General features: G+C 44.1%; 1 protein-coding gene across 8 annotated transcripts in view; it reads left to right on the forward strand.

Moving 5' to 3' along the window:
- The first annotated feature begins 3,906 nt into the window (after positions 1-3,906).
- LCORL (ligand dependent nuclear receptor corepressor like) overlaps positions 3,907-22,769 on the forward strand; it is a 142,978-nt gene continuing 124,115 nt past the window's right edge. For 3 of the 8 annotated variants that reach the window (XM_053254217.1, XM_053254215.1, XM_053254218.1), the window contains exon 1: positions 3,914-4,098. In XM_053254217.1, the coding sequence (XP_053110192.1) occupies positions 3,957-4,098 (142 nt within the window). In that variant the 5' untranslated portion in view covers positions 3,914-3,956. Of the gene's footprint in view, positions 4,099-4,221; positions 4,350-22,769 lie in introns of all 8 variants that reach the window. The other 5 variants (XM_053254219.1, XM_053254214.1, XM_053254213.1 and 2 more) reach the window with 4 other exon arrangements.

Below are 22,769 nucleotides of genomic sequence, written 5' to 3' on the forward strand. Positions count from 1 at the left end.
TGGAAGCAGTCTATAGTAACTGAATAAAACTGTTCATTTCTTTTTACAAGCCTCTCAGAGTTGGTTTTTAACTCAGGAAAAGGGGTGGGGGTGGAAGAGGGATTTCTCTGGTGCAAAAGCATCCTCAAACGCTCAGTAGCTATCAGTTTTTCTCATCCCATACAAGTTTACATGTGAAAGGTGTTTTTGTATTTGCCTGATACCCAGTTACAGAGGGACCTTGGATTAAAGCACCTAATCCACTGGTCTGGTTCTCTGCAAGTTTTAGGGTGCTTGGTGGCAGCATTTTAAATCTACCAGAAATATTGAAAGGTTTTAGGAGAAGCCCAGCCAGGCAGCTCACCAGGGATGACTCGACATTTCTTGTCCCCCATGTGAGCTAGTTTTGAGACAAAGGCTTTAATTCACTACATACATACATAAATTGGACTCCCTTTGTATGTACTCTGGAAACTACAACTGGTGCAGAATGTGGCAGCCAGGCTGGTCTCTGGAGCTACCTGGGGAAAAACCACATTATTCCTGTTTTTGAAAGAACTACACTGGCTGCCAGTAGGTTTCCAGGCAAAATGCAAAGTGCTAGTTGTTACCTATAAAGCCCTGAACAGCTTGGGCCCAGGTTATTTAAGAGATTGCATTCTTCTCCGTGAACCCTACCACCTATTAAGATCATATGGGGAGGTCCAGTCATAGTTACAACCAGCTCATTTAGAGGTGACCCCAAACCAGGCCTTCTCTAGAGTTGCGCCAGGGCTCTGAAACGCACTCCCAAATGAAATCAGAACCTCCCTATCTCTGGTTGTTTTTAAGCAACTCTTGAAAAAGCACCTATTTTATGAGGCTTTTAGTTTGTAATATTTTTAAGTTGTATTGAAGGTTATTTTAACTTGTTTATACAATTTAAAGTGTTAACTGTTGTTGTGTGTTAGTTTGTAAACCGTCCAGAGATTTATATGGGGTGGTATATAAATGTGATATAAATAAATGCAGCATAACTGCAGAAACACTCACAAACATACACAATATACAAATACACATGGGCATTGTTGCTGGTGCCAGGCACTTCATTCTCGCGATCTTGATTTGGGCATCAAAGATCAAAGAAAAGTGCGGGTGCATGGAGGACAAGTTGGAAGCAAGCACAATTTATGACATTGCACAACATCATGTTGTACATTTGCTTGTACTCTTGCACGTACCTGCAAGGGGTGTTAAAGCACTATTGTGCAATATCACCAACAAATTCTGTACACATTTGGTTTTTTGTGTGTGAATGACTTTTAGGGATATTATTGGAACCATGTACATGTCTCTTCATGGAATTGTTAGGCGTATGCATCATCCTAGTTCAGTTTTAATTCAGACCGAATTCCAGCTGGCCCTGCCCATTTCCAGGTCAGACTGAACCATGTCTGATTCAGCCATCTAACCGGGCCAAACCAGTTTACAGGCTGGTTGAGGGGATATACTTGTAAAAGGGAATCCAGTGAGGATTCCTTTTACAAGTAAAGGAGCATTTCCTTTACTAAGACTGGGGGAGAGGGAAGAGAAAGGGTACACATTCTTGAAGAATATCTGGAAACTTCAGTTGGTGCAGAATGCAGCTGCCAAGGTTCTTTCTAAAACTGCTCGCTCAGAGCATATTACATCTATTTTGAAAGAGCTGCACTGGTTGCCAGCTTGGCTTGAAGGCTCGCCCTTGAGCCTAACTGGTCGGGGGGAGGGGTGTCTGAGGGCAAGTCAAGCCAGGTCCCCGCTCACGAGCCTGCTCAATGGCTATATTTGTAAATGGGAATCCTTGCTGGATTCCCCTTAACAAGTACAAGCAGGGCTGAGGTGGTGGTGGTGGTGGTGGTGGGGAAGGTATTAAAGTATTTTTAAGATGGCGGAGTCAGTGCGGAGGCTCCTTCCACCATCCTGCTGACCTCCCAAATGACAGCGCCGGCCTCTTTGTGCACACGTGCAGAGAGGTCTGAAATGACCCATATCTGGCCTGGGCACTCATTTGGGAGGCTGGTGAGAGGGTGAAAGGAGTCTGCACCGCTGTTGCCACTGCTGCTGAGGCCACTGCCTTGGCAAGGGAAATGTCTTAAAGTCTATTTTTTTAATCTTTTTAAAAAACGTCCCTGTGTGGTGTAATGGCAAAGGCAGCAGCCACTGGCAGCAGCAGGGATGGCGGTGGGGACTCCTTTCACCCTCCCGCTGGCCTCCCAAATGAGATCCCGGGTCGGCTGTGGTCCACTTTGAGCCTCTGTGAAAGCACATGCATGCAGAGAGGCCCAAAGTGGCCTGCAGCTGACCCAGGCTCTCATTTGGGAGGCCAGTGGGTGGGTGAAAGGAGTCCCCACTGCCATCCCTACCACACAGCAGCATTTTTTTAAAGGTAAAAAATAGACTTTAAGATATTTCCCCTAACTTGCCCTCAAACCCCCACAGCCCTGCTTGGACTTGAAAAGGGGAATTCTTGTTGGATTCCCCTTTACAAGTATAGCCGTCAAGCTGGCTTGTGAGTGGGGTCCTGGCTTGACTCAGCCTCAGCCCCTCTCCCCACCAACAGTTAGGCTCAAGGACAAGCCTTCGAGCCAAGCTGGCTCGAGTGTGAACCGGCTCAATTTCAAGCCAGTTTGCACACCTCTAGAGTTTAGTGCACGAACCAGGTTTTCAACTTGCCTCTGTTCATTTTGTTTGGACTTTAAACTTCATTACATCATAAAGTTATTTGTTGAAATACCTGAGAGGGACATCAGTAACTTGACTGGTGGGTACTTCAAGCAAAGGTGTATTTTAGCTATGCTCTCCTGGCTACTTACTGACTGCTACCTTCTAGAACTGAACAGAGAGTGTTGACTTGGAGGAGGATCCTGCCTTTGTAGCAGTTGGTTAAAACTGAGGACTACTTCACAGCACATATTACTATTCTTTGGTTTGAGGAATAATTTGTTTCTTGGGAATAAGTAGATGTGAATAGGGTGTGACATTGGCTTCAAATATTCTATGTTCAAGGATCATTTACCATATCTGCACGTCTGTCATGGACTCTTCTCCCTTGGCAAAAGATTTTAGATCTTTGGTAGACACTTAATCTACAGAGTACTGGTCAGGGTTATTGGTCTTCATTGTCACCATATGTGAATTGAGTGCTTGCTCACACTGAGTACTCCTGTATCTGCACATTGTAAGAGAAATCAGAAGTGATCGACAAGCTTCTTTCTTGGGATGTTTGACCACCATGAATTAATTGCTTATTAAGAAAACCTTCACAATACATTTTGAAAATCTCTAGGGTATTCTGAGAAGAGGATAAAAGCCTGATATGAGAAATAACAAAATCTTATGGTTATGTACAAAGATTTGTTTAAGCAATTCCTATTCCCAACGTGTTCAGAACAAATGCCTGTATGAAAGAGAAATAACTGGAGACGTTTATAAATAAAATATCTGTTTCCATAAGTTCTGCATCTTACTCCCCCCGCCCTTCTCCTCATGCTGACTAACCCCTCCCCACTTTCTTTTCTGCTCGCTTCTCATTAGCTTTAGGAGGGAACTAGTAGTCTTCGAAGTATTTGTTAACGAAGTTGGGCAGCTTAAGGTGTGAGTACTACTAGTCCCTGCATGCATTGCTGCAGGCTGTTAAGGAAGAACCCCAGTCATAGTAGCGAAAGGACCATTGGGATGTGTAGTCTGCAACGGGGCCGTTCTTCCAAAGGTTCCATACAACCCATCAACACACCAGCACAAGCTTATATCGCTTCTCCCTTGCTAAAACGGATCTCTTCTCCCTCTCGAATGCTCCACTCTAGGTCTAGCACTTTTTCTCGCACGCAGCCACACAGCGAATCAGAGGGAGAGCAAGGAGCGCGGTCTCCTTCGCTCTCGTTCTGGTGGAGTAGGCGGGGCACTAGGGGCACGCGCGCGCGCTCCCGTATGTAAATGAGCAGGCTTGAGGTCAGAGGCAGATGGAAAAGGGAACAGACAGAATGGCCGCCGCGGCTCCCGCTCCTGCCGCCTCGCAATGCCGGAGTCCCCGCTGCACGGCGGAGCGTAGGGGAGTCCGCCGCGAACTCGACTCCTGGCGGCACCGGCTCATGCACTGTGTGGGTAAGAGAGACGGAGGGAAGCTGAGCTGCACGAGGGGGGAAGGGGTGGGGGAAGAGCCGGGTTTCCTGGGGCGGGGGAGGGTTGTGAGGGGACTCGAGCTAAGCTGCTTGGTTGTCGTCGTAGGAGGAGTCGCCGAGGACGGGCTAGGTACTACTCGCTCAGGAAAGGCGTGTCTGCTGGGGGGGCAGAGGTAGAGAGATGTCCCTTCTCCTGATTTAGTCCCTGCCTACACAACTATGTCGGTGAGGAGGGTGAGTGGTCGTCCCTTTTGTCCGTGTTTGCTTCTGGCGAAAGCACTCTGGAGTCTGTCCGGGAGCGCCGGCCCCTTTAAGAGGGGAAGCCGCTCGTGCGTTGACGGTTGGGATTTGAAGTTTCCCCCCTCCCTCGCGCTGGCCTGCCTCTCTCTCTGTCTGTCTCTCTCTCTCTCTCTGTAGGCGTTGTCATAACAACGACAGTTCTCGCTCCCATTCCCTCCTTCCCCCTCTCCCCTTCTCACAACCAACCCCCTGGGCTGTCCTGTGTCCACTATAGCATTTTTTGGCAGGGTCGAGTTGGACTCTTTTCCCCTTTCCTTCTTCGTTTGTAAACTTTGACAGCTGAGTTGGGTGTAGGGGCGTAACAAGGCTAGAGTGAGCCCTGGTATGAAAAGTGAAGATCGTTCCCCTCAAACCCCAGCTGCTGCTGCTGCCTTAAAAAGTGGTGCAAGGGAGAGCAGAGAACAAGTTGTAATGCAACTGGTGCCCCCTTTAGGGGCACATTCTCTCTCCCCCCAGCCCCTTCAGTTGTGGTTCTGCCCCTGGTTGGGTGCAAAAGAAATTTTCTTTCCTGACTTCTCTTGTGATGTGTGACTCTGTGTTTTGTGACATGGGAGTGGAGCCCATTCTTGTGTGCTGCATGGGTTGTGCCTGTGTGAGTACAGTATATGGGGCAAGCAGGACAAAGGCTTTATTAAATTCGTGTCCTGATCTTCATGTAGGATGGATGGTCTGGAAGGAAGAGTGTGGGATTTGTTTTCTCTTCCCCTTTGACTAAAATTCTTTCTGATTAAAATTTTGTATCTTTTTTTAATCTTGAGGCATTCCTAGTATGAGTTCAGTACCTTGGATGGCCTCACTAATAGCAGAACATAAGATGAATGAATCTGACCCATGGCCTAATCCATTAGGAATGACTGTTTTTGTGTTGGTTCTACTCATTTCAGGGATGTGACATGGAATTGCCTAATGGATTGTTAAAGCAGGTGGTGGAGCAGAGAAGAGGGAATGCCATTAAGCTTTTCCATGTTGGGGCCAAACGATGTGTTATGCTAAGTGTGCATTGGCCCTTATGTGCTTGTACTGCCCCCCCCCCCCAATAATAGGCACAGGGGTGCTGCTCAAAACTGCTGGCAGAGGAAGGAAGGTGTCTTAATGACCATAGTGGCAGTCTGCATTTCTCACCAGTGACTTATCTCTCAGGAGGGAAGCTACCACTGACTACTTTGGTCTGATCCTTTCTCGGTCCACACTTGTCCTTTTTGCTGGGGTGGAGCAGAAGGGATATGTCCATTTGACTAGCTCTGTAATTGTTCTTTCGGACAATGAAGCATCTTTAGTTTTATCAGTTTCCGGGCTGAAATGTGTTTTGAGCTAGTATATTCATATATAGAGCTGGAGTGTTTTACACCATTCTGAAGGTTTAGGGTGACCAACAGTGTTGCCCACTGGCATGTGGCTTAGATTTTTAAATTTAAAATCCTCTACCTCCCGGTGCCCCCCCCTTGTGGTTATGGACATTTTTGTCTGTGCTTAGGAATGAATGGAACATGATAGTACTTAGCTAGTGAACTGTGTTCAGATAGCACTATTCTAAATGTTCACTTGCTTCTGTTTCCAGGCAGTACAGTTTAGGAGACTCTTCCCTTATCTGACTGTTAGGCATCAAGAATGGCAATAACTTAATAGGAAAATGGGCAATATTGCCCTGCAAGTAGGACTGTAAGTTTGGCTGGGAATTGCAAGCGCCATCCTCCACTCCCCCCATCTTCTATATTGCATTTAATCACAGATAAGATTTTTTTCTCCTCCTGCCCCAAGGAAAAATGGTAGGAAGTGCTCCACTAAAGGCATTGATATGTGCTTAAATTATCCAGTGAGCTTCTGATGGAGGACCCTCTTCATAATGCCAGGAGATACAATAGGCTAGTGATGAAGAGATGAAAGCACAGACTTTGTTAGCAGCCCTGATGTTGCACCTCCATTCTGTTCAATGTACAAATGCTGAGTTCATAAAGAATGTTACTTCTGTAGCCTGGGTGAAACTTTTCCTTGTATCCCCAGAAATGGTACCTGTTGTTAGTTTATAACTGATGTTGTGGTGAGTTGTGCAGTAGTACTTGTTCTCTTACAGAGCTTACCCAAGCAGTTGCTGAATAAGAAGCATAGCTTGACATGTTATTTGATATAACAAAATCTCTTCTGACAAACTATCTCCACCCCCCGTCCCACTTGCCTTTGTTCATCTTTGGAAACACCGAGCAGGATCCAGACCACATTAGTCATGACTAAGCACCATTGAAATCCATGCGATAGTAGTCATGACTAACTTAAGTCCCATTCATTTCAATAGAACTTACTCTGGATCCTGCTCCTGAATCACTGTTTAATATCCAGTTGTTATTAGCACTTTAGTTTAAGCACATCCCTTATTAATAAAATTGAGAAAATGTTTACCAACAGCCAGAGAAGAATTTTGAAAACAATGACACAAATTGTTACAACAGCTGGAAACCTGTTCACATTATTGGGTATTCTGACCCACTGAGAGAAGTTGTCTGGAACTTTGGGGTTGTATGCCATTAGCAGAAATGTGGGGAAGAAAAATTTCTGTTGAAAAAACTTGGTAGTTATCTCCCCCCCCATCCCGCTCCACCCCTCCATTGATTAACATAGCCAAGTTTAAAAAGAACTCATGTCCATGGCACAGTACAATAATGTGTGGTGTTAATAATTATGCATACTCTAGGACAACGTTTTTAAAATTCCTGCCTTCAGGAAACTTCCCACATAAAATTTGGCTGCCAAAAAAATCCTTGCATGTTGGCAGAAGATTTAGGGTATATGTAGTCCACATGCTAGCAGTGATCCCTCTAATTTTTCTCATCTCTTTGCGGAATGAGTTTTGCTCTGGGCAGCAGTATCAAGGCAGTGTGTGCACACATACATTCAGAATGGCAACTTCCTGATTCAACCTGAGCAGGATCTAAAACTGAACAGACATAAAACAAAACTTGTGAGCGTGCACACATGCGCACACCTTAGAGGGAACAGTGCATGCTAGGCTTGTTGGACTTTAACACTGCTCTTCATGAAGTGAACAGGCACCTTTCAACATGCCCAATGTTGTGAATAATAAGAAATTGGTTATTGCCCATAGTATCAATCTTTCAGACAGCTGGTCTGCAGTTTTAACTGGAGAAGATTCCAAGGAAAATGGTTTGAAAACCATGGCTCTATGTATAAGGGTGCAAGTCTTTGAAATTGCTGGAGGCTAAAGTGAACATTTCATGAGAGCCAGTGTGGTGTAGTGGTTAGAGTGCTGGACTAGGACCGGTGAGACCCGAATTCAAATCCCCATTCAGCCATGAAACTAGCTGGGTGACTCTGGGCCAGCCACTTCTCTCTCAGCCTAACCTACTTCACAGGGTTGTTGTGAAAGAGAAACTCAAGTATGTAGTACACTGCTCTGGGCTCCTTGGAGGAAGAGCGGGATATAAATGTAAAAATAATAATAATAATGCAGGTCACTCTTTGTAAGCAACTGAAGTGTAAAGTGTGGTGAGATCTGATGCATTTTCTTGAAATTCCAGTAGCCTTTATTGCAAGAGTGCACAACTAAAATAACTTTGAAGGACACTTTATACTTTTGCTAACTTGAGAGGGTTGTACAATTAGGCTAACAAAAATGTATTTTTTTGCCTTTTAACACTATCCTTTTCTCTGCACCCTATAGCATGCTTGCTTCTTTTCTGTAATGTCTCAATTTCCCCCCACAGTGCTACATAGTGTTCTTTTCTCATTGCACCCCTTAACGTGCACCCTGTCTGCACAACCATATGTTACCACATCTTCTTGTGTCTACTCACAAGTTACACTGTTGCCTCACTTCATAGCTATCCCTTTTTCTGCACTACCATCTGCTACCTCTTTCTATTTTTCTGTCTTATAAATCTCTTGACATCACCCCATCTTTTTTTCTCTGAACTCCATGGCGTTCTTAGCATTCAGATGTCCAGATTGCAATCTCCTCCTCTTTGCCCACCCTGAAGGCCTCTGTATCCCACCTCTGTCCCCCTCTTTAAGTCTTTTCCCCCGCTCTTTTCCCCATCCTCCATTTTTTGACCCAACCTTTCCTATCTGTCCTGGGAGTTCAGCATCAGCACAGAACGCATTTACTTTCCCAGCAATTCACACTGATTTCAGTAGCAGGTGTATTGTGAACCATGGCTGGCAGTGGCTACATCAATCTGAAATTGCTGATACCAATGTCCTCATGTGTCTCTGAATCCAGGAAGAGGAGCAACTCATCCATAGTGCTCTTGACATCTTCCCATCCTACCCCCTGCTTTATAGGAACTTGAGACCTTGGATATATTCCAAAGAGCAGTTGAAAAACCTGCAACCAGTAGATGTCTAGATTTCCCCAAGAGACCACAAATAGGCACAGGGCTGCAATTGGCCCCACCTGTTCCCCTGGGTTGTACATGGTGCTTTATTGGAAGAGCTATTTACAGTGAAGGAAACTGATGTATAGCTGGTGAATGAAGGAGCTGAGAACCACAATTATATTTCACTGGCTAACATTCATACTAACACTTCATGCGGGCAGTGTGGGAGAGGTGACTTTTCTTCTTCTTCTTGCCAATTTCCCCTTCTCTCTGCAGCCCATTATGCCTCCCAACAAGAAGTTCCTGAGGATTTCAGGACCCTCAAGACACATTTTCGGGAGGTACAGAGGGTTGCAGCAGGAAGGGGGATCTCCAGAAATTGCCCCTCCCTGTTGCATGTGCTAAATGTCTTTTGGCACATGCAGTGTTAGTCTTATCTTCCAAAACAGTCCTGTTGTCATCTTGATTGTAGGAAGCTAATTACTATGGTGACAGATGCCTTATATTGACTTAGAAGTCACGCTTTTGCATACATTGAAACTGCTGCTTACACAAGCAGTAAACAATAGAAAAAGCATTTAAACTCTTATAAAGTTCCCTGATTTTTTAAAATACAGATAGCCAGTTGAATGTGTACCAAAGTGTGTGTGTGGGGGGGGGGTTAGAGGGAGGCTCTATTGTTGAAGTGGGCTTGTCTTTGAAAATGTAAATAAAGGAGATGGATTGATATGGAGTAGAGAACTTTTCAAAAACATACATCTGGACTTGTATTGCACATGTGTGACTGCAGGGACATATTTTGGTGATGTACTATGGGTTTGAGAAGGAAGGGCAAACTGGCAAAAATCTCCCCTTTTACTTAAACAACTGTGTAGCAATAGTCTAAAACTCATACTGCTGCATGTGTGCAATACTAGTCCATATGTTCAGCACCGTTTCATAAATTCATTAGTTGTAATGAATGGGTGCCAGTGTAACATTAGGCAAGTTCAGCTATTTCCAAATTGCAATTAATGTTTTTCAGGTGATCATACCTAGGAAGTGTGTAAGAGAATAAATGTCTTGTTGATTTATTGAGTATTCCCATAAACTTATTTCCATATAAAGCTTTAAACTTGTTTTGATATAATAAAGCACATGAAGTGGTTTTATTATATTTCTATACTTCCTGATATAGACATCTTCAGGCGGTATACAGGTTAAAACATAACAGATATAAAAACAATATAAAAGTGTTGAAATTCATTAAACAGATGATAAACAATCTATGTGAGTAAAAAACATATGAAAATCTAAATTTCAGATAAAAGCCTGGGAAAGGAAAGTTTGAGGGTCTTCCTAAAAGCAAACAGATAAGGAAATGTTCTTCTTCTAGCAGGGAGCATATTCCAGAGCTCTGGGGCAACCACAGAGAAGGCCTGGTCCTGAGTTGCTACCCAATGAACCAGTGGCAACCGCAACCAGACCTCCAGATGGTCTTAATAGGCGACAGGGTTCATGACAAAGAAGGCGCTCTCAAGTACCCTGGACCCAAGCCATTGAGGGCTTTATAGGTAATAACCAGCGCTTTGTATTTCGTTTGGAAACCTATAGGATGCCAGTGCAATTCTTTCAAAATTAGTATTGTATATTCCCTTCGGGTTAACCCAGAGACCATTGTGGCTGCTGCATTCTGTACCAATTGTAGTTTCTGAACTATGTACAAAGGCAGCCCCACGTATAGTGCATTACAGTAATCAAGCCTAGAGGTTACCAGCATATGTACTAGCTTATGTCATTTGCTTTCCAAATGGACATATCTGGCATATCAGCCAAAGCTGATAAAAAACATTTCTGGCTACTGCCTTGGCCTCAGAAACCAGGGAGAGTTCGGCATCCATGAACACTCCCAGACCACATACCTGATCTTTCATGGAGTATAACCCCATCCAGAACAGGCAGATCTAAACCATCTCTGGGTCCTGACCCCCTACAGTACCTTCATGTTATTTGGATTCAACTTCAGCTTGCTATCCCTCATCCAACCCATTATCCACCTCCAGGCAGGCATTTAAGAGAGGTCATGCCATTTCCTGATTAAGTTGTTAAGGAGAAATCTAGGTGTTATCAGCATATTGATAACACCTTAGACCCCACTCCCCTCACATAAGTAGTCAAATATTTCAGTGCAACTGCTTGCCTTCTTGAAAAATATTGTGGTCCAGTGTGGAAATCTAGTATGGGTTTTTTTTACTGTATAAATTAGTAAGGAGGCATTCTCTATTCGTGTGATTTCTGTTCTCACCTGAAACCGCAAATAAAAAAAACCTTGCCCCATGGGAATCCAGGGGTTAGGTTCCTTAAGCTAAAAAATGCTTTAAAAGCAGAAATAAGAGGAAGAAAGTGCAACACCTTGCTCTCTAGCAAGTCTCTCCCCTATCCTCTGAAATTTTGCTAATATTAATTGGGGGGAGAAATCTTTTTTGGAGGGAAAGAGCCACAAAATGGCTCCATACTTCAAAATGGCATCCGGAAATGAGACCAGGAGTCATTTCTGGCTGCTCAAGAACCGCAAATACATGAATTTCATCTATTTTTATACTCGTGGATCAAGAACCTGGGTATCTCAGACCCAACCAATAATATGCGAAATCGTGATCTGTGAATTGATGGATAATGAGGGCTTCCTGTACAGTAGGTCAAATAACATGCCAAATTGGATCATAATCTATTTAGGGCATCAGGAAAATTTATCTAGTAGGGAACAAATTATGCAAATGAGGAATAACTTGCATGGGAAGATTTTCTGGAAAGCTTTCAAATTCACAATTTTCAGAAAACCCACATCTCTGGAGGTAGGCATAGACATCTGGCAATTGTCTGCTTTGGCTTTTGGACTCCCTTGCTTAATCTTAATGTTATAGAACCTTTCCTCAGGAGACTGAAAAGGTACAGGTAAGACCCACACAATAAAGTAAAAATAGAATATAAATCCTGAAACACTCAGGTTGCTGTCAGCCTGGCAATAACTGCTACTTGACTACTACAAATCCTCTATTCTGTTTGGTGTAACTGCTGGAGTAGCTTGGCATCATGATAGATTACTTGTGCAACAATATCTCGGATTGGTACTACCTGTAAGGGAAGCAAATCTTGAACTGTGTTTTGGGATTCATTCACTGACATGGTGATCCCTTATGAATACCATGACATATATTTTTAAACTACTTTGCTCATATCACACCAGTGCTTTTTCTGCTGTACTAGTTCCCAGTCTTTCTGAGCCCACTTCAAAGTGCTTTTAACCTTTAAAGCCCTAAACTACTTGGGGCCAGGTTACCTGAAAGAGAACCTTGCCCCATATGTCCCTACCGGAAGATCGTCTTCTGAGGCCCTGGTTGGAGTGCCCCCATCAATGAGGTGAGGTTGGTAGCTACTAGTGAAAGGACCTTTCTGGTGGTGGCTCCACGCTTATGGAATTAGGCTCATGTGGCACAATCACTGTGTTCTCTTAGGTGCCTAGTGAAAATATTTTTATTTACCCAGGCTCTTTTAAAAAAGTTTGTTTAGCATTGGTCATATGCTTGATTCTGTTTTACTTTGTGGACTGCCTAGATAACAGTTGTTATGGAGAAGCCAATTAAAGTTGTTGGTTGTGGTGGTTGTTAGGTTCCCTACTGTTAGGTGACGACCTGGACAAATTTGCCATGAGTCTACTTCTGAGAGAGTAAAAGTGAGCTTGATGCGGGGGATGCACATTCCAAAGTTGACCCTGTCTGGTCTAGGAGTGTAATCGGGGAATATTCCAAGCACACTGCTTGATCCATACCATAGTGTCGAGCTTTTGCCTGATGCAGCCGCAGACTCTTAAGAGCAGTGTAATTAGTCATAGAAACAAATTTATTCAAAGTTCAAAATAGGCAAATAAAGTCAAAAAGCCAATGCATTTTGGGCAGGCAACCACAAATCCACTTGCCAGCTTTCCAGTGGTGAGTGCCTCTGGCTAGCAGGACACCCAGGGCCAAAAAGTTCTCGTCAGTGGTCTCATTTCCAATGCCATTTTTGAGATAGTAAAAACCCAGCAGCAATCCCTTTTGAGAAGTAGGAGAGGGCTCCCGTGATTTCTTACCACTTTCATATCCCAGTGCAAATGAGAGAAAACCCACTTTTCTCCTAAGCCCTCTCTGTGTGTCAAAGGATTTGGGGGAAGAGAGGGGGTTTGTGGCAAACACAAATAATGGCTGAGTAGTGAGCAAATCTTAAATTTGTGGGTTCATGACCCTGTTCTGTGTGTTCAAAGCTTATATTTCCTTAAAATAGTTGACCTCCCCTATCTTTTTTTTAAAAGGCCTCTTCAGAGGTGTGTGTATTGTGATAATACAAAGGTATACAAGAGAAGAGCACAACATTTTTTGCTCATGTTCTGCTCTTAACTAATATTTATTTGTTCTCAGTACATATCACAGAAATAGACCTTGAAAAAAGAGACATCTTGAAGTAATGGAACAATCCTCTTTGTATGCAATAGCTCACTGAAGTATTCCATAGTTACAATGGAAGAACCAGCATACGTCTCCATGTTGCTTAAAGACTGGACACTTGCTTCTCTCTGACTCAGTGTAGCAAAGTCCATGCCTTTAATATTACTCTCTTGGCTGCCTTGGCATGAACACCTTTTGTCTATTTAGTGTCTTGTCTTGATGGGCAATAACTTAAATGAGTTATCCAAAGATCCAGTGATGCTTCCAAAATAGTTGAACAAGTGGGTATCTGCCTGAACTTTACCTTAGGTTTCCCTTCTTGCTCAGTTTCACATTTATTTATTCCCCTTGTGAACTGCTGGCTCCTTCTCTTACCTTCTCCTTATCTATGTCACTCTTGAGCCTGTGCGAAGAAAAGTGTCAACTGTTGGTTCCAGTTTGAGTTTCCTGTACACTTGAGAAGTGTTGGGAGTCTTTGCAAAATGGGTCCTTTCTTCCAAGGCTCGGGTATAAAGAAGGGGAACTCATAATCCCTGCAGCTTGCCCAACAAATAAGAGGAATTTATAGCTCAGAAGAAGCCTAATTATCTTTATCTCTCTCACTATCATTTACATATGTATGTATGGCAACATATTGCCAGTACTCTCTATTAAAACCATACAATTCCTAAAAAAAGATTCTGATTCACACTCCAAATTCAAAATATGGCACCATAGGTCCCTTTGCATATGGCAGCTGTTGGGGACCCTGAAACAAGTATCTGTACTTGATTCGGGTGCCCATGGAGAGCTTTCTCCTTGTGCTGCTTCTGCCCACTCAACTTCTTGGCAGCATTTTCGTGGGTGTTGGTAAGATTGGTTGATAAACCTAAACTGTGTAAACCTCAGCCTGATAGCTAATGTCCTGGTTAGTTGATATTAGTCTTCCATTGAGAAGGTTGTATTCATGCCTATAGTCTAGAGTTCTAAGCCTCATACCCCCTATCAATGTTTGTATTTCACTTTCATTAGCTCCTGATATATCTGAATAATGAAGCCTATCCAGTCATAAAACCTCCAGTGTAGGTGCTGTTCAAAATTTGTAAGGTACTTAACTCTTCCATAAATCAACAAAAGCCTCTTGCTCAGGTATTCCTTCCTCCTTCAAGAATAAAGTCTTCTTCTTTTTTTAGTGCCCACATAGATGTGTACTCTGCAGGCCTGTCAGATGTCTCTGCTGCAAGTATTTTTATTCAATAGCTGGAGCAAGTGATTGTTTATACCTTTTAATGGTAAAATGCCATATATGTTAGTGGATAAGCAGTTGGATAGAGTAGCAGGTTAGAGTAGGGTATGTCATGACAGAGCAAAGGGATGTGCAAGACCCTTCATGTACCAAGGTGTTGAGCATTAGAGGTTTTGAGTAGTGAACCTATTCTACAGAGTCTTGGCTAAGAGAACTCTGCCATTCCTTCCAATAGATGTAATATTCTTTAATTAAAGTAACACTGAATAAGACTTCAGTAGGTATACGGGATGAGGTGCTTGTAGATGTGTCTAGGATCCAGGCAGTGTTCCCCCTAATTTTTTTCATCTGTGTGTGGAATTAGATTTGTTCTGGGCGGCAGTATCAAGGCACTGTGCGTGCACATGCATTCAGTTTCAGTGTTCCCACTACGGCATGCACGTATGTTTTTTATTTATTATTTATTTTATTTATTTATTTGATTTATATACCGCCCTTCCAAAATGGCTCGTGCGCATGCTCACACTTTTTTTGATGTCTGCTCAGTTAATTTTAGATCCCGCTCAGGTTGAACCAGGAAGGTCTCACTCTGAATGCATGTGTGCACACACTGCCTTGGTACTGCCACCCAGAACAAAAATCATTCTACGCACCGATGAAAAAAAATTAGAGGGAACACTGTTCAGGGTGGGGCTTTTCTGATGCAACCTGAGCAGGATCTAAAATTAACTGAGCGGACATCAAAAAATGTGTGAGCATGCGCACGCCTTATAGGGAACACTGGATCCAGGCCATATATAATGTACTATAAGCAAAAGCCATCTTGCAGCTGAAGACTAAATTGTATAAACATTATATAATTCCTCTTTATACTTCAAGATTTGAAGTTTGGTGCCATAGTAAAAGAGCTATAAAGCAAATTAGAATTACAACAATATTTCAAGCTCAATATGGTACACTTGACAGGGCCCCACAAATTTTGGCTTGGCTTGCTAGAGTGTTGCTTGAACTCAATGTTCCACTTGCCTCCAATCTCCAGCTCAGTAACAGTCTGCTCCACAGATGAATGTATAGAAATTCTTATACACAGATGCGTACAGCCTTTTATTACAGCATGAGGAGTTGTAAATTAGAATACTGGTCCATCACAGGCATTGGACATTATGGTGTGCATCAGGAAGTCATTACAACAGAACACTAATTCTTTCTATACTTAATCCCCCCCCCCCATCAGATTGAAATGATGGTGGAAGGAAACTGTAATCAACCCTATGAATCAATGAGTGCCCTCTGCCAGGGGGTTTTATTCCAACCCAGGTTTTTGTTGGGTCCAGTAAGTGGTTTGTTCTTGGGCAGAAAAATTCTAAAATTCTGCAAATGAAGCCCCTCCCCCACCCCCGCACTAGACCATCATTCTACCCTTACGTAAAGGATTCTGCCCTTTGCCTTCATAAAGTGCCAAATGCTTGCCCTCTTTGCCTAACCCTTTACACTTCCATAATGGCTGGACTTGGGGTTTTGATATCAGGCACACATGTAGCCCAAGATGGCATGATTCTGTGTGTATTTATTTCAAGAAAATCAGACGATTCTCTCACTTTTAATGAATTTTTTCCTTACTGACAGTTATTTATAACCATAGAGTACAGGAGCACCTCATCTGTGGATTCATGTATATGCAGTCGGGTACCCGACCTCAGCTTAGGCGAAAACAAAAAAAATGTTGACCTCGCTGCCATTTTGTTTCTCGGAGCCACAAAATGGCCCACGTTTAAAAACAAAAAATGGCAATTTTGGGGGCACAGCATGACATTGGGGGAGCAGCAAAAGCATGGTAAGGAGCTTCCCCTCCCATGATATGGCTGAAAATTAGCATTTTTTCTAATTTTCCCGGTGACTAGGAACCTAATCTCCAATTCCCATTGACTCAATGCCTCAATATTCATGGTTTCTATATCCATGGTACAATTGCGGAATGGAGCCCCTGTGAATATTGAAGTCCTCCTGTACTTCATGCCTAGTGAAAATGGATCTCTATCTATTTCTCTTAGCCGTACCCATCACAAATCTTATGTATAGCAGCTCTTGTGAGAGTTTGCAAGCAGCTGCCTGGATAGTGACGGATGGGTGAGAAAATGGTGGTAGCAGCTGGTGGGAGGGCAAAGAAAATGGTGGCAGGTGGGTGGGGAAGAAGACATTGGCTGGAGGTGCCAATCCCCATTTCTGTTCCTGTCTCGCTTCAGGGAACATCGGTTTTGAGAGAGTTCTCATCAGCCCACATTCAGGCCTGCTTCTCTTCATTCCTTCCTCCTCTATTCCCTTCCCACTTCTGCCAGGTTGGGAAGGGAGTCATGTTTTCATTACTTTCTACTAAATTCAAAACATTTTTTCAGTTACTTGATTCGGTCAATTGGTTCTGTTCTTTTATTTGACTTTGATTTCTGCCGCCATCCCTGGTTTTCTCTCTACACTCCCTAAGGAGCCATCTCATGCTGGAGATTTATTGTAGGGGTTCCGTCTCGGAGGGCCCCCAATCGAAAAGCAGAACCCTTCCTAAAGAAGAGGGACAGCACGCTCCTTCCCCCATCCCTTGCCAAAAACGCTCCCGTTCTTCCTCTTCTGCTGATACAAGCAGCGTTCCTATCCCTTTCACCCTGTTAACAGAGGCTCCTCTACCCTCCATGGCACAGGAGCTGCCTTGAAAGTCTTCTAAAAATACAAAGCACCTGAAGGAGGAGAGTGCTAATGCCACCAACAAGCCCAATCAGCCATAGGATTGTGCAGAAATACACGAGAAAATCGAAACCGCCAGTAGCCAGTGAAGGTCTTCTCCTCCAAGTGGTCTGCCAACAGTGCTTGCCTAAACACCTCTCAGCCGCCATTTTACAAATACGTAGTGGCACAGGCATAGCAGCGCTTTTGATGGGTGCTCCTTTCACGTCTGCACCAAAGATTCCAGGCCCTTTGCAGGGGGAGGAGAAACCTGGCCCACCAGTAATTCCTCTTGCATCCCAGCCAGAAACGCAGACATCCCCTGTTCCCTCTGACCTTTCTGCAATGCCAGCAGAGCTGTCTCCTGAACTCCCAATCCTTCCCATGTAGGACGTGAGTACTATCTATTAGTGTCTATTCGAGAGACCCTAATCCTTGCAAGCCTATTGCCCTGGATATGGAGCTTTAGCAAAAAGAGTTTTTTCAGAAAGAACTAAAAGCCATGGCTACCCCTTCCCCCACCTCTGCTTAAACCCATCCCCATTCCTACTGCTCCTGTTCCTCAGCATCCCAAACAACTTTCCAAGCCTGATTTCCTCTCTCGTCCTACCGGGGAGGGGGGGGCGGGGGCGGTGGGGGGTCAGTCATTCCTCTTAAAGAAAGGGGACGATTTCTATCAAGACCTCTGAGAGAAAATACCTTTACCCTCCTCTTCATCTCTAGAGGATGCTCTTCCACTCAGAAGATCTCCTCGCCTTCCATCCACGCCAATCCCATCTCTCCTGGCTCCTGACTCCCAACCCATACCCCTTAACCCTATCCTCCCTCCTTCCCTTCCACCCATCGTTGCTCAGAGACCTCACCTGGGACCCCCACCCTCTGGTTCCTGTCATTCCTCTTCATCTTCTGATACTGAGGAGAGAGAACTCTCCAAGGAAGAATAATCTGTTCAGTCTGCTAGTTCATCTTTTTCAGCTTCAGATTTTGAGGTCATACGAAGCTGCCATATACTGAGTCAGACCATTGGTCTATGTAGCTCAGTATTGTCTACACAGACTGGCAGAGGCTTCTCCAAGGTTTCAGGCAGGAATCTCTCTCAGCCCTCTCTTGGAGAAGCCAGGGAGGGAACTTGAAACCTTCTGCTCTTCCCAGAGCCGCTCCATCCCCTAAGGGGAATATCTTGCAGTGCTCACACATCAGATTTCCCTTTCATATGCAACCAGGGCAGACCCTGCTTATCTAAGGGAACAAGTCATGTTTGCTACCACAAGACCAGCTCTCCTCTCCCAAGGTCCTGCTAGCCAAGGCAAGGAAGACCATTAAGGATGTATCTCCAGATGCAGTGACACAGACCCAAGCCGGCATGGACCAAGTTGTTTTCCCCTCTACCTCTGTGCCTGCTCTTTTGCTCTCTTGCCTCCTCTATTAAAAGAAACCATGCTGACTGAATTGAAGGTGCCCTTTTCTGCTAAGCTCTCTGCTCCATATCCTAAAAAGCTCTATACCCTTCCCCATGATGTTATGGCTCTGTTAGTCCCTCCCAGATGCCCCCTTGGCACAGTTGGTATCTTTTGTAGCCTAGACTGGTGCAACAGTTCTGGAACTGTAACAACCGTTGTGGAAAACTTTATTATAGGGGATCTGGATATTGTAGTTCTATTTGGTTGAATTGTTAGTGAGATTAGTAGGCCTGCTACAATGTTCTCTGCTGCTAATCAAAAGATGGAGTTAATAAGGGTTGGGTTGTCCATTAACTTTAGATTGCTAGAAGATTGAGCTTATGTTTCTGAATGGAACAACAACTCTTCCTGGTTGTGTTCAGTGTTGTTTAGACTACACACTTCTGAATCGCTTTTTACCATCTTTCTTCCTCTTATAATTAGCTGTGCCAGAGTATCACATAGCCTAGTCTGCATTAATCTTTCATGATGCTATTGTTTTGGCAGTTCAGTGGACTTGTGCATTGGCAGTATTATCCATGAATGTTGCTGGCCCAGGCCAAAAGCTTTTCATAACCTCCCCACCACTCCACCACCCCTTTGTGCTATGCACATCAGTCTGTGATTATTCAGAATGGGTTAAGCTCATCTAATTTATATGGAACTTGCATATTAGTTGTACATTGTGTGTGAAGGCTCCTAGTTCTTATCCAGTAGCTTTAATCATAAAAAGTCTCATGAGTTGTTGGCAGATCTTTGAGTCTGCAGCTCCAAAGTTGTGCACAAAACACTGTATACAAGTATTTACTTTTATTAGGTGCATTTATTTCATCTCTTTCCAATGCCATTATTGGTCTTTTTATTTTCTCAGTGTTGCAGCTGTTTTGTATAACATGTAAAAAATCTGTCTTGAGTTCAGAGGCCATTCAGATGGGATCTCATCCAAAGATGGGTGGTGTTTCAATCTTCTTTTTGACTTAGACAACCACAACAAACTGCATCCTCCCACCAGAGCAGATTTTTTGCAGGTTTTCAATTTGCCTTCTGGTAGGAAAACTGGTTGGATTGGGGATTTGTAGCTTAAAGCACTTTGTGGTTTTTGTACTACCTCATAAATTCTAGCTGTGTAGATTTCAAATGCGAGCTAGTCTGCCTCCATTTCTCACTTTAGACCTAAAGCTTCCAAGGGTGATAGTCCCAGAGTCTGGTTGGACAATCTTAGGTGAGTTCATTTACTTCATTAGAGCACCAGAATTATTGTTTGTTTGATTGATTTGATTTGTATACCACCCTTCCAAAATGGCTCAGGGCAGTTTACAATTAAAACAAACCACTAAAACAGTAAAGAGCTAAAACAAATTTAAAAAATATATAACAGTTAATTTAAAAACATTTAAAAACAATTAAACAATCACAGTGATTAAAATCCCCAAACTGGGCTTTTAATTTTAAAATAAACCAGATATTAAAACCTCCCAAATTTAGGAAGTTGAGAAAGCCTGGGTGAAAAGATGGGTTTTCAGGTGTTTTTTGAAAATTGCCAGAGATGGGGAGGATCGTAGCTCAGCAGGGAGCGTATTCCACAATCTCAGGGCAGCGACCGAGAAGGCCCGTCTCTGTGTAACCAATAAACAAGTCGACGGTAACTGGAGACAGACCTCCTCAGATGACCTCAATGGGCGGTGGGGCTCATAATGAAGAAGACACTCTCTTAGATACCCAGGGCCTAAGCCATTTAGGGCTTATAACTAGCACTTTGTATTTGTCTGGGAACCTATTGGTAGCCAGTGTAACTCCATCAGTAAAGGAGGTAACATGTTCTCTCCGAGATGACCCAGAGACCAACCTGGCTGCTGCACTCAGAACCAACTGAAGTTTCCGGACTATGTACAAAGGCAACCCCACATATAGTGCATTACAAAAGTCAAGTCTGGAGGTTACCAACAGATGTACCACTGTTTTGAGGTCATTGATCTCGAGAAACGGGTGTAGCTGGCATATCAGCCGGAGCTGTTAGAAAGCACCCCTGGACACCGCCTCAACCTGAGAAACCAGGGAGAGGTGTGAATCCAGAAGTACTCCCAGACTGCGAACCTGTTCCTTTTGGAGAAGTGTGACCCCCATCTAGAACAGGCAGATCAAAATCATCTCTAGAGTTCTGACCCCGCACAATAAGTACCTCCATCTTATCTGGATTCAGCCTCAGTTTATTCTCCCTCATCCAGCCCATGACTGCTTCCCGGCAGGCATTTTGGGAGGATATGCCAGCTCCTGAAGAAGTTGACATGGAGAAGTAGATCTGGGTGTGATCAGCATGCTGGTAACACCCAGCTCTAAATCCCCGATGATCTCTCCCATCAGTTTCATGTAGATGTTAAAAAGCATTGGAGAAAGTACGGAGCCTTGAGGGACACCATACTTAAGCTCAGATTTTGAAGAGCAACAGTTTACAATCGACACCATCTGGAATCTATCCGAGAGGTAGGAGCGGAACCAGTGTAAAACAGTGCCTTCCACCTCCAACACCCTCAGACGTTCCAGAAGGATACTATGGGCAATAGTATCGAAAGCTGCTGAGAGAACTAAAAGGACCAAAAGAGTCACACTTCCTCTGTCAATTGCCAATTGGAGATCATCAGTCAGGCTGACCAAAGCAGTCTCCACCCCATAGCCAGCCTGAAAACCAGCTTGAAATGGGTCTAGATAATCAGTTTCCTCCAAGACCGCCTGGAGCTGAGAGGCCACCACCCTCTCAATTACCTTGCCCAGCCATGGGAGGTTGGAAACAGGCCTATAATTGCTCAACTCTGAGGGATCTAATGCAAGCTTCTTTAGAAGAGGTCTAATGATTGCCTCCTTAAGACAAGGAGGCATCCTGCCCTCCCTCAGAGAAGCATTTATGATTTCCACCAGGCTGTTTACAACAACCTCCCTGCTAGATTGAACAAGCCATGTTGGACAAGGGTCAGGAGAACAATTGGTAGGCCTCACTGCTCCAAGCAGCTTGTCTACATCCTCAGGAGTCACAAACTGAAACCGATCCAGTTGAATCACATAAGAGGAGTCGTTGGGCACCTCCAGCTCAGACATCAAACTAGTTGTGGAGTCTCCATCTAGGTCAGCCTGAATCAGAGAGATTTTGTCTGCGAAAAACTCTTTAAACACATCATAGTGGGTAACTGATGACTCAAAATTCTGGTTCAAGGGAGGGGGGGCAGATACTAATCCCCTCACAACCCTGAACAACTCCGCTGGATATGAATTTGCAGAGGCAACATAGGCAGAAAAGAACCGCCTTTTTGCTGCACGTATTGCCTGAGCATAGATCTTTAGATGTGCTCTATGTCGCAATCTGTCAGATTCGAGTCGTGTCTTCCTCCACTTGTGCTCTAGTCGCCTACCTTGCTGTTTCAGCCCCCGTAGATCTTCCGTATACCAAGGGGCCAACTTTGAAGCAGTTCGGAGGGGACGCTTGGGAGCAATCGTGTCTACTGCCCTGGTGAGCAAGTTGTTCCAGTTCTCAAGCAGGGCATCAACAGGATCACCAGCAAAGCCAACATTAAATCCCTCAAGGCTTTTTGGAATCTTAGTGAATCCAATAACCTCTTCAGGTGGACCATTCTAATGGGCCCCTCACCCCTGCGGAGGTGGGAGGTGGTTGTAAGTCCAACCTTAACCAGATGGTGGTCCGTCCATGACAATGGGGAAATCAAAGGAATCTTCACCCACTGAACACCACCCTGATCAGAGTAAAATACCAAATCAAGTTTGTGACCTGCAATATGTGTTGGTCCAGAGACAGGGTGGATTTGATTTAAATCAAACTGATTTAAATCACGATTTAAATCACTAGCAGGGTGGATAAAAATAAAAAAAATCCGATTTCTATCCACCCTGCTAGTGATTTAAATCATATCCACCCTGTCCAGAGACCACTTGGGATAGGCCCGTAGTTGTCATGGCTGCTATGAACTCCTGAGCTACCCTGGACAGATTGGTCCCGAAATGAACATTGAAGTCCCCCAGCACCAAGAGTCTGGGAGACTCCAATGCGAGTTCCGCAACCAAGTCCGCGAGCTCAGTAAGGGATTCTGCTGGGCAGCGGGGCGATCGGTACACCAACAGAAGTCCCAGTCTGTCCCTGGTCCCCAAACTCAAGTACACACATTCATTATGGTCCGATACCCTGA

Source organism: Hemicordylus capensis, chromosome 5 (genome assembly GCF_027244095.1).
Source record: "Hemicordylus capensis ecotype Gifberg chromosome 5, rHemCap1.1.pri, whole genome shotgun sequence".
In the NCBI taxonomy this organism is placed as follows: domain Eukaryota; kingdom Metazoa; phylum Chordata; class Lepidosauria; order Squamata; family Cordylidae; genus Hemicordylus; species Hemicordylus capensis.